The sequence below is a fragment of the Myotis myotis genome, unplaced genomic scaffold (assembly GCF_014108235.1).
Source record: "Myotis myotis isolate mMyoMyo1 unplaced genomic scaffold, mMyoMyo1.p scaffold_m19_p_10, whole genome shotgun sequence".
In the NCBI taxonomy this organism is placed as follows: Eukaryota; Metazoa; Chordata; class Mammalia; order Chiroptera; family Vespertilionidae; genus Myotis; species Myotis myotis.
The window spans coordinates 38,903,861-38,916,384 of record NW_023416314.1 but is presented as its reverse complement, the minus strand read 5'-3'; the positions used below and the strand labels follow the sequence as shown (position 1 = coordinate 38,916,384).

At 35.9% G+C, this 12,524-nt stretch overlaps 1 protein-coding gene across 5 annotated transcripts in view; it reads left to right on the top strand.

Annotated features, from left to right (window-relative positions):
- The window catches only part of POLD3 (DNA polymerase delta 3, accessory subunit), a 61,023-nt gene that overhangs the window by 24,994 nt on the left and 23,505 nt on the right, over window positions 1-12,524 (top strand). For 3 of the 5 annotated variants that reach the window (XM_036324981.1, XM_036324979.1, XM_036324977.1), the window contains 4 exons: window positions 168-432; window positions 1,029-1,101; window positions 5,856-6,021; window positions 8,391-8,497. In XM_036324981.1, the coding sequence (XP_036180874.1) occupies window positions 168-432; window positions 1,029-1,101; window positions 5,856-6,021; window positions 8,391-8,497 (611 nt within the window). Of the gene's footprint in view, window positions 1-167; window positions 433-1,028; window positions 1,102-5,855; window positions 6,022-8,390; window positions 8,498-9,320; window positions 9,476-12,524 lie in introns of those variants that run through there. The other 2 variants (XM_036324980.1, XM_036324978.1) reach the window with 2 other exon arrangements.

Genomic DNA, 12,524 nt, shown 5'->3' with positions numbered 1-12,524 from the left:
TTAATATTTATCCGAATGAGTGCTTTGCAGAAAATAATTTCTAAAATTCATTCTAGTTCTGAAATTTTTCTCCTTTAATAGTGTTAGGCTTAAAAAGTATTACATTGAAGAAGCAAGAGTTTGAAAGTAAGGTTCGATATTGACATTAATGTAACATTCTGTCTCAGGTTTAGTGCCATACAGTGTGCAGCTGCAGTTCCTAGAGCTTCTGCTGAAACCTCATCTTCTGAAAAATTTGACCAGTCAAATCTTCAGGTATCAAGTGAGACACAAGCCAATAGTGAGTTGACCACCAATGGTCATGGCCCACCTACTTCCAAACAGATTTCCCACCAACCTAAAGGAATTATGGGAATGTTTGCCTCTAAAGCTGCTTCTAAAAACCAAGATACCAACAAAGAAACCAAAACGGAAGCTAAAGAGGTAACAAATGTAAGTCTTCTTTAAAGGTATACCTTTCAGCTCAGAATGGGTAACTAGCAAAGCACAAATAGTTCCAGTGGTGGTAGTTTGATTATATAAGGTTCTGATATTTAGTTCTATTTTTTATACTTCAGTTTGAATCCTTTAATTCTTGATATTTTCACATGAAACAGTCTTTTTCTTTTGATAATGCTTCTCACTAAGCCTTGAGCTACTAAGTGGTGGAACCAGCATCAAATCCACTTCTAATGATTACAAATGTAATGTTTTGCAGGGTTCTCCCCTTCGCATACCATTCTGCCTCTGATCTATTTTAATTTTGTCAAACTAAGTAGTTTTAAATTCACTCAAGAAAATTTAAGACACATTCATGGATAATAATTTTATAAGAACTGTGAGGACCTAAGCTTTGGAGATTAATACTGGTACGGGTGGGTCTGGATTTGTTTTTATATCTAATGCATACACGTTTGGCATGATTATATAAAGACTGAACCATCATGACAGTGTGCTCTGCTGTTGAAGAAAGTGTTTTTGAGACTGATATTTGAAGAGCAGCCTAAACACTAAGAAAAAAATTGTGTTTTCTCTTTCTATACTTTTAGGCATCTTCAGTAGGCAACAAGGCACCAGGGAAAGGGAATGTGATGAGCAATTTTTTTGGAAAAGCTGCTATGAGTAAGCATGTTCTTACCTTCTTTTTGAATACTAATATATGAATATTATTATAACAACTTATTACCTATCTGAGGTGAAAGCCTATTTTACCCATCTGGGACATTACCATGTAGCATTCCTGAATCTTAACATTAGTTTTCAGTATATTGATGAAATTAACCCAACTGGAATCGTGGATTTTATGGGTGAGTTTGGTTCAGTTTAGATCCTTTGGAGCAGTGGCCGCCAACCTTTAGGACCTCGCGGACCACCAGTGGTTGGCGACCACTGCTCCAAAGGTTTCCTTAAACCAGCGGTTGCCAACCTTTTGGACCTCACGGACCACCGGTTGGCGACCGCTGCTTTGGAGTGTAGTGTACTTACTATTCCTATTTTTACCTCCTGCCTTGAAAATAAAAAAAAATATTTGTTTTATAGAGCTCTTGAAAATGGGAATTAAAACAAAAGGGAGGCTGCCTGGTTAAGCAGTACAGTGTTGAGGTTAATATCTTGGATGCTGGTACAGTTTGCCTGGTGTCACCATTACTATCCCTATCTCCCAAAGGGCGGCAAAAACAAAGCTTTAGCCTTTCTTTAGTTATTTTTGCAGATTAGACCTCAGTGTGAATTAGAAATGCTCAGATAGGGATCTAAACTGGCTTTTTAAAAATATCTCCTTTATTAAAAATATTTCTAAAAATAGGATTTCTTTCATATGGAAGGAACCAATAGTCACATATTTTCATACTTCTTATATCAAGTTAACATCCCCTGAGCGTACGTGGCAGAATATCAGGAAGAATGTAGGAGCCGCAGGATAATTATAGCATTTTTTTTTGAGCATCAGTTTTATAAAGATTTTGTGGGGAAGCATTTTATTAAGGCCGTATGCAAGCAAAATTAGTCAGAATTCTGCTTTTCCGTGATGGTCCAATTGGTGGTTGGGAGAGGGGTTGGAGTGATAGTTTTTTATTTGTCATAAAAGCTATCCAAGAACATTTTTGTGTTCTGAAAGCATATGGAAAATTTGATACTTTCAGAATATTGGGAAGCACAATTGTATTCTTGCAAGTACAGTGAACAAAAGGCTCCCTACGTCTATGAAGACACATCATGCTAATGTCACTAGCCGGTGCGGCTGGTACTGCTCTGCCCACTGTACCTAATTAGATTGTGTGGTTTCTTGGCAGCCTCAATGAGGTTCACATGTAATGTTGTTTGCTTGCTTTTTATGCGTTTTAACTTTAATAACCAGTGAATTTTAAAAATAGCTATTTTTATTTATTTTAGAGAGGAAGGGAGAGGGAAAGAGAGAAACATCAATGATGAGAGAGAATCATTGATTGGCTGCCTCCTGCACGCCCTCCTCTGGGGATTGAGCCTGAAACCCAGGCCTGTGCCCTGACCAGGAATTGAACCCTGACCTCCTGGTTTATAGGTTGATGCTCATCCACTGAGCCACACTGGCTGGGTGAATTTTTAAATTAGTTTTAAAATACGTAAGATGTGAATATTTGCTAATTGTAAAAAAATAAAATAAAATCAGCTTCTTCTCCGAGACAATACCAAATGGCAGATGTCGCTGCTGCTTTGGAAGGGCCTGAAAGTGGGGGAAATCAAACTATACAGAAGTATACATTTATTTATTCATGTGTTATTTAGCAAGTATTTACTGACACCTACTATGTGCTTGGCACCATTATGCATGAATCAAAACATATGCAAACAAGATTCCTGCCCTCGTGGCCCTTATATTCATTCTCATGGCAGAGACACAAATAAATATAAAAACAATAAAATAGTTAATGATTGTAATTGTTAGGCAGAGAGTAAAGGGTGTTATGATGGAATGTAATAGAGGAATAAAACCTAAATAATATAAAATAATTCAATATTTACCTGATAAAAAGAATGGCTTACAAAGTTGATTAACGTTTTTTTCAAGGCTGAATGTTTACAGTTAAATTGAATATTTTTATTATATTTTACACATAACAAGGTCATTGCAATGAAAATGAAGCTTGAGAGCTAGGTGAAGAGAGGTGACTGTGGGAACTTGAACATTTACAACTTAATGCTGGACAAGCATTGACAGAGATGTGGAGAAGTTGAACTCTCATACATTGCTGTGGGAATGTAAAATGATGTGCTCACTTTAAAAAAAAGTATGGCAATACTAAAAAAAAAAGTTAAATCCAGAGGTATCCTGCAGTTCCACTGCCAGGTATCTACTCAAGAATTAAAACTGTATGTCCACACAAAACTTGTACACAGATGTTCATAGCAGCAGAATTCATAATAGCTAAAAAGTGGAAACAACCCAAAGGTCCATATTTTGATGAATGGATATACTACAGTGGCATATCCACACGATGGAATATTATTCAGTCAAAAAAGAATGAAGTATTGATACATGCTACAACATGGATGAACCTTGAAACATGAGAAATAAAAGGAGCCAAAAATAAAAGGCCATGTATTGTTTGATTCCATTTATACAAAATGTCCAGAATAGGCAAGTCTATAGAGAAAGTAGGTTAGTGCTTGTCAAGGTCTGGGAGTGATGAAAATGTTGTAAAATTGGATACTGGTGATGGTTGCACAAATGAAAAACACTGAATTGTACAATTTACACATAAAGGGTAAATTTTATGATGTGTGAATTATATCTCAATAACCAAAAAAATTAATGCCTTTTATGTTAAAACAGTTGCAGCTTTGATGACAATTAAAGTCATTGTGTTACTTTTTTTTGCTTGAAAAGTGGTTTTATATTTTCTTGAATATAAAAATGAGATGCTTTTAATTAGTCAGATGATACAAGTAACTTGACCATTCAGGTAATGAGAAAATGTGATTAAATTTTTCTTAACAGTTGCCTGAAATTGTTACAAATAAACTGCCTCTTTACCAGCTAATTGGCCAATTATAGTTTTATATATGTATAAATTGGAGTTCCCAAAATGAGGTGAAATCAAAACAGAGAATAAAATTCTGGATGCTAAATCTATTTGATCAAAGGTATTTTAGTTTAGATCAGTTTTCTGAAATTAATAGCCTCTTTTTCTTCAATCCATGGGGTAGGTAGGAAATATTTGGAGGCTTTTCCTCCTCATGATGTAATTTTGAAATAGATACTAACAAAATAATGTCAATTATATGATAGAATGCAGAATTTGCATAAACTTTAAAGATGCACATGCAACTTCAGCGAACATTTTTCGGGTCATGTTTACTCTTCTATATGGTTAGGTGGGAAAGTTTGAGAAGTACTGATACTTTATAACAGCAGTAGTAAAAATGCAATAAAGAATGACACCATGGTAGATTCAACCATACAGATTCCTCATTTAAGTTTTCAAAAAAGAAAGCATAAACAGATTACATGTTACACTTTTATCCATCATCTATTTTTTCAAATAATGTACTTTATTTATAAACTATTATACTAAGTTATGTGTAACAGCCAAAAACTAAGATAGCAATAATTTTTTCCTGAACTTTGGATGGTTTAAGCTATTTTATGACTTATAACCAAAACTACTTATTGAAGAGGCTGTTTACAACTTTCTGAGAGTATTGTGTGAATTTTCTTTAAAAAAAAAACAACTATTACTGAATATAGCATATAGTTTCTGTATATTTCTTCTATAATTTCTCAGATGGAAGGCCCATCCTGCTTAAATTTCTTAGTGTTCTGCACTACACCATAGTTGTTTTTGTGTTTTTCAGCTTGGTGTAGGAAAAGGGGTAAAGACTTTGAGCAGTTAAACTGGCTCTTCCTTTCCCATCAGTGTTACCTTAAAGTAAATCACTTAACCTCATATGTTGATCTCTTTTAATCCTTATGAAAATCTTCTAAATATTACTACAGTTTTTACAGAGAAGATTGACTTTTAAATTAACTTGCCCAGAATGAAGTAGTATTTGAACCAAACTTTTCTGATTCCAAAGTAGTCTTTGAATTATATCATTTAAGGTAGTAGGATATAAAAGTATGCAGGCTTAAAAGGATAGACTAATCCCATATAATAAAGATGTATATGCAAATGGTTGTTACACCGTGAAGCATAACGACCATCGCGTAACCACTGGATCATGGATCAGCAGGAGGGCGGGGCAGCGAGCCACAAGCTGGCAGCGGAGAGCTGCAGGAGGGGGCATGGCAGCAAGCTATGAGGGGGGTGGGGAAGAGTGGGGGCTGGGGGGGGCTACAGGAGGGCGGGGCAGCAGGCAGAGAGCTACAGGAGGGGGCAGGGCAGCCAGCTATGAAGGGTGTGGGGGCTGGGGGGGCTATAGGAGGGCGGAGCAACAGGCAGAGAGCTACTGGCGCACGGATTTGTACGCAGGGCTACTAGTAGAAAATAAGATTTTAGCACAAATTTCTCTTGTCACTATTTGTAAGCTGTGTACTCTTGGGAAGCATTTTAAGTCCTCTGACTCTTCAATTCCTCTGAGCTAGTTTCCTCATCTAGCTAATGAGAACAGTGATATTTCTTTCCTAAGCCTTGCTTTTACTATCACTTGCCGTGGGGGCTGTGATATTAAGAGGGATTAGCTGGAGGCAGAAAAGAAAACAATAATAGCGAGAGTGGTAGTTGGAAAGGAGAAATGTTCTCTGACTAGATCATGAGCTCTGTTAGGACAGGGAATGTATTTTTCCCCCTTAGCCCCTGCTTTTAACATATTACCTGGCACTTAGTAGGCTGTCAAAGGAATGATAGATTAATATTGCCTGATGGGATTGTACATTGTCTTTTATACTTGATTTGTAGATAAACTTAAAGTCAACTTGGATTCAGAACAAGAAGTGAAAGAAGAAAAAGTAGTGGAACAACCTCTACTGTCTGTCACTGAACCAAAGCTGGCAGCCCCTGCAGGTCTGAAGAAACCCAGCAAAAAAGCAGAGCCTATTAAGATGCAGCAGAAGGAGAGAAAAAGGTAGGAAAATTTTGTCACTTATGGGGAAAGTGTGTTTCTTCTGGGGTTGAGAAGGTCTGTCTGGGCTTATTGACAGCAGGCAGTTTTCAGTTGAGCACTAAATCCTACTTGATTTAGCCGTCAGGATACGGCTACATAACCAAAGTGAGGGGAGAAGTTCAATATCTTGTCTAGTTGTCTAGTGAAGTAGACCTAGAATCTGCATTTTAGGACATTTAAAGCCCAAAGTCTATTTTTTGGACTCCATTGACCTAAATCAATTGTTTTTTCTCCTTTATTTTGAATTTGTGGACATGGCATAAGTGTGCCTGATGGTGTGTCTGTTTTTCACTTCAAATTGCAAATGAAAGGTTACTCTTTCCAGTCAAATTTAAGAGAAAAAGTTCTTTGTTTTCTTTTTATATCAATGAGTTTATTTTTCAAGTGGTAAAATGTAATTAGAAAAGAAAATAAAAAGCACACAAGCTGTTAAAAATGGATCCAGGAATTTGAGACACTACCTCATAGTTGGTAGGAATTAGTCTTGTTGAAAGAAATTCTAAAGGACACTGTCAGCACTGATAGGCCCAGAAATGCTTTACTTTTGTGGCAAGGTTGGGGATACTCTGATAGAAAACATCAACAAAATGCTGAAGTTTCAGGGTCAAGGCTCTGTCCAGCTGGCCTCACCTCCTAGGAACATGTGATATGTGTGGATTAAAACGTCCCAACATGGGTACATTTGTTTTTGATGGTTATCGACAGGATTGCATTCAGTATTTCAGCACTAAGTATAACATTAACTATATGTTTTTAATAGGTGCCCTTTATTAGATGGAAGAAATTCTGTTCCTAGTTTGCTGGGAGGGTTTTATTATGAATGGGTGTTGAATTTTGACAGATGGTTTTTCTGCATTTATTGAAATGGTCATGCAGTGTTTCTGTTAATATAGTGAATTACATTGATTGGTTTTCAAATGTTAAACCAACCTTGCATTCTTGGGATAAACCCCAACTTGGTCATGGTCTATTAGCCTTTTTACATGTTGCTGGATTCTACTTAATATTATAAGGATTTTTTGCCCCTACATTTACAAGGTCTATGGATCTTTTCTTTTCTAGTAACATTAATCATATTTTAGTATTAGTGTTATGCCGACTTATTAAAATTGGGAAGAGTTTAGTACTTCTCTGTTTTCTATTTGTATATGATATGTATTTCTCTCTTCAAAGTTTGATAAAATTCACAAGTGAATCTGGGCCTGGAGTTTTCTTTTTGGGAAGTTTTTTTTAAGAAATTAATTTTATATCTTTAAATAGAGCTCTTCAAATTCTTTTGTTCTTTTTGAGTCAGTTAGGTTGTGTTTTTAAAGGAATTTATTTCATCTAAGTTGTTGAGCTTATTGGGTAAAGTTGTCCATAATATATCCTTATTCTTTGAGTATCTGTAGTTACCACTGCAGATTCTTTCATTCTTTATATTTTTTGTCTTTTTTATCAGTCTTGTAAAAGGCTTTTTAATTTTATTAATCTTTTCCCCCAAAAGTAATGCCTTTTAGCTGTGTTAATTTTCTTTACTTCATTGATTTCTGCTCTTATATTTATTATTTCCTTCTATTTATTTTGGGTTTAATTTGTCTTTTCATACCTTAAGATAGAAAAATAAGTTGATACTTAAAGTTATATAAGAAATAAAATACTTGTAGATATAAATTATGTCTTTAACATACAGTGGGCCCTTTAATGAATGAGCAATGTGATGGAGTAACCAGAGGAGCGAAATAATGTCAGGATGGGATGGAAGATAGGTTTTTTATTACGTCATTAGAAACACCTTGAGGTCTAATGCTTTTGTTCATATTGTTTTTTTCTCTATAAAATATGTACCCCTTTTCTATCTGATGAACTTATACTTAGCTTTTAAAGTTTTCAAGTAAGACTCATGTCCCATAACATTTGTCCGGTAAAATGATCACATTGTATTACAGTAGTGCTTATACCTGTTTTTCCAGTTCAAGCTCCTTGAGAATAGTTTTTTCTTGATCCTTACATCCTCATTGTTTAGCAAAGAGCCTCATATATGTAGCTAGTAGCTGCTTATTGAATGCTTGTTTAATTAAAAGGCCAATAGGGGCAGTAAGAATTTAGGAACATGCTCAATAATCTGGTAGTAGTTTCCAGTGGTCTAGAGAGAGCTAGAGGAAATTTTTATTCTGGTCATCCCATGAAGTAACCTAGTTCTGGTCAGTTAGCCTTAAAAAGAGTTCTTACTGATTTTTCTGTCCTCTGGAATTAAGACCATGAGTTATGATGCAAGACCCATAGTAGCATATGAATACTTATAATTTTATTTTGTGTAACATGCTTCAATTTTTCCTGGATGGCCACAGGGGGAAGCGAGTAGAGTTCTCTGATGATGAGACAAAAGAAACTGTAAACGTGAAGAAAAAGAGGAGAAGACTTAAACTTCCTGAGTCTGATAGCAGTGAGGATGAAGGTGGGTATTGCTATTAATTTTTGGCTAGTAGGATTGTCTGTCAGTTCAGGCTGTTATAACAAAAATACCATAGGCTGGGTGGCTTACACAATGGAAATTTATTCCTCACAATTTTGTAGGCTGAGAAGTCCAAAATGAGGATACTGGCTGATTCAGTTCCTAATGAGAGAGCTCTTCCTGGTTAGCAGAAGAACATCTTTTTCTCTCTGTCCTCGCATGGCAGGAAGAGAAATCCTCTTATGTTGCTAGTAAAGGCACTAATCTCATTCATTAGGCCCCATTCTCTTGATTCAGTTACTTCCCAAAATCCCCACTTCCAGGGACCATCACATTAGGGACTGGGGCTTCAACATAGGAATTTTGGGGAAACATAAACATTCAGTCCACAGCAGGGGTCAATTCTTACTATGATGCCCAAAGAGCTAAAAAGTAATTTAGTATGGGTCACAACTACTCTAGTAATCCTAGCATTCAGATACATATAGCACCTATTTCTGTTTAAAATCTACTTTAGCCTTTTGACCAGAACTATCATTTTCTTGTAATTTGCCAAAATAACAATACAAAGGAAAAGAAAATAAGGATTATTAACATATATATCATCAAAAACCTTTTCTTTTTATTTATTTTTAAATTTAAATTTTATTTTTCAATTGCAGTTTGTATTCAGTATTATTCTGTATTAGTTTTAGGTGTGCAGCATAGTGGTTAGATTATAATATACTTTACAAAGTGGTCCCCCGATATTTCAAGTACCCACTTGGAATTGTACATAGTTATTACAATAATGCTTTGTTCCCTGTGCTGTACTTTATATCCACAGGACATTTTGTAACTACCTTCACCTTTTTCACCCAGCCCCACAAACACCACTGCTACCACCACCTGGCACTGTCCCCCCATCTGTTTGTTTTCTGTATCTGTCTTTTTCTATTTTGTTTGTTCATTTATTTTGCCCTTTAGATTCCACACATAAGTGAAATCATATGGTACTTGTCTTTCTCTGTCTGACTTATTTCACTTAGCATAATACCTTCCAGGTCCACCCATGCTGTTGCAAATGGTAGGATTTCATTCTTTTTTATGGCCAAATAATACTCCATTGTATATATGTACCACCACTTTTTTTTATCTACTCATCTGTTAATGAGCACATATCTTGGCTATGTGTGTATATAAAAGGCTAATATGCTAAGTGTCCGTCCGGGTAATAACATCACAAAGCAACGCCCGGCTTCCTCTCCCTAGTGACGACTAGCCTCTTTGGAGTTTCTTCAGCCCAGGAACACGACTTGCTTTAGAGCCAGGTGGAAACATGTTACACTGTAACCAAATGTCTGTGAAGCATTTTCCCGTGCCTCATTTCATTTGATCCTCACAGAAGTCCTGGAGTAGGTAGATAGGAGACTTGGTAGAATCCTATTTTCTTTTCATTAGCCAGAAGACGGAGATTTAGAAAGCTTAGAAACTTGACCTGACTGAAAAGAAGTAAGAAATGGTGGACCTTGAAAATGACTTCAGGTTTTCTCACTGCACAGAATATAGTCAAACACTGCTGCAGTTAAATATTTTACCCTTTGTTCTCCCTGTGTGATCTACAATAATAATCTGCTTCATGTTGATGTTTACTGCTGTGTTGCTGACAATTACCTGAAAGAGAAGTTGGGCTGCTTCACTGGGCTGGAAAAGTTTACATCAGAAAGTAGGTCTAATTAAGCAAGTTTATTCTATATCTATAAAAGGCTAAGTTGACTCGCGCATGTGCTATACATATAAAGCTCTCGCTGGTGCCTATCGCATGCATGTGTTTCGATCTGTCATTGTTGATCGTGAATTTGGTTGACACTTGTATTATAGAGAAAGGGCGAATAGCGATATTAAAATATTTCTTCTAATTTCCTTTCAATGTGCATGAATCCGTGCACCAGGCCAATAGTTGTAAATAATGCTGCAGTGAACATAGGGGTGCATATATTCTTTCATATTAGTATTTTGGGTTTCTTTGGGTATATACCCAGAGTGGAATTGCTGGGTCATGAGACAGTTCTATTTTTAATTTTTTGAAGAACCTCCATACTGTTTTTCATAGTGATTGCACTAATCTGTATTTCTACCAACAGTGCAAGAAAGTCCCCTTTTCTCTACATCCTCTCCAACGCTGGTTGATTTGTTGATGACACAGTTTCTGACAGGTGTGAGGTGATATGTCATCATGGTTTTAATTTGCATCTCTCTGATGATTAATGAGGTTGATCATCTTTTCCTATTTCTTTTGGCCATCTGTATGTCCTTTTGGGAGGAGTGTCTATTCAGGTCCTCTACCCATTTTTTAAATTGAATTGGTTATTTTTTTGTTTTTTTTTTGGGGGGGTGTTGAGTGGTATGAGTTTTTTATAAATTTTGGATATTAACCCCTCATTGGATATATCATTGGTGAATAACTTCTCCCATTTAGCAGGTTGTCTTTTCATTTGTTGATGGTTTTTTCACTGTTAAAAAACCTTTTTAGTTTGATGTAGTTCCATTTTGTTTATTTTTTCTTTTGTTTCCTTGCCTTAGGAGATATATTAGAAAAAAAGTATTGCTAAGAGAAATGTCAGAGATTTTACTGCCTGTTTTCTTCTAGGAGTTTTAGGTTTCAAGTTTTACATTTAAGTCCTTAATCCATTTTGAGTTTATTCTTATATATGGTATAAGAAAGCGGTCTAGTTTCATTCATTGCATGTATCTATTTTTTCCAGCACGTTTTCTTAACTAGACTGTCTTTACCCTATTGAATGTTCTTGCTATATTAATTGGCCATATAGGTGGGGGTTTATTTCTGGCCTCTCTACTCTGTTCCATTGATCTGTGTGTCTGTTTTTATGCCAGAACCATGCAATTTTATTATAGTCTTATAGTTTGAAATTAGGAGTGTGATACCTCTAACTTGTTCTTTCTCAAGATTGCTCTGGCTATTCGGGGTCTTTTGTGGTTTCATATAAATTTTTGAATTATTCTAGTTCTGTAAAAATTCCATTTGTATTTTGATAGGGATTGCATGGAATCTACAGATTGCTTTAGGTATTATGGGCATTTTAATTATGTTAATTCTTCATATCCATAAGCACAGTATATGTTTCCATTTGTTTGTATCTTCTTCAATTTCTTTCTTCAGTGTCTTAAAATTTTCCAAATTACCGGTATTTTACCACCTTGGTTAAATTTATTCCTAGGTATTTTATTTTATTTTGATGCAATAGTAAGTGGGATTGTTTTCTTAATTTCTCTTTCTGATAGTTCAGGGATTTTCAGTCTTTATCATCTCATGGCACACATAACTAATTACTAAATTTCTGTGGCACCCCAAAAACATTTTTTGCTGATCTGAACAAAAAAATAAATCTAATCTTGATTTATTCAAATTGGAGGGCTGTTGTTGTGTTGGCTGTTGTCATTTTTTTATTTGACAATCTAAGGGAAAAGAGGTCATTGCCCCTGACTAGTCAGGTATTGCATGTTTTAAAAATCCTTGCAGCATACTGGTTGAAAGTGCTGTGATAGTTCATTATCTCTCTATATAAAAGCCTAATATGCAAATTGTCCCCTTGGGAGTTAAACCAGGAGTTCAATTGCTCGCTATGACGTGTGCTGACCACCAGGGGGTGGCACGGAACGAAGGAAGGCCCTGGTTGACAGCTGAAAGGAAGGCCCCGATCGGCCCTGACTGCCAGCCAGGCCTAGGGACCCTACCCATGCATGAATTTCATTTACCGGGCCTCTAGTTGGTATATAAAAATGCTACCAATTTCTAAATATTTATTTTGTGTCCTGCTGCTTTAATGAATTCATTTATCAGTTCTAGTTTTATGGTGGAATCTTTAGGGTTCTCTATATACAGTATCACGTTGTCTGCAAATAATGACAGTTTTATTTCTTCCTTTCCAATTTGGATGTCTTTTATTTCTTCTTCTTGCCTGATTGCTATGGCTAGGACTTCCAGTACTATGCTAAATAAGAGTGGTGAAAGTGGATATCCTCATCTTGT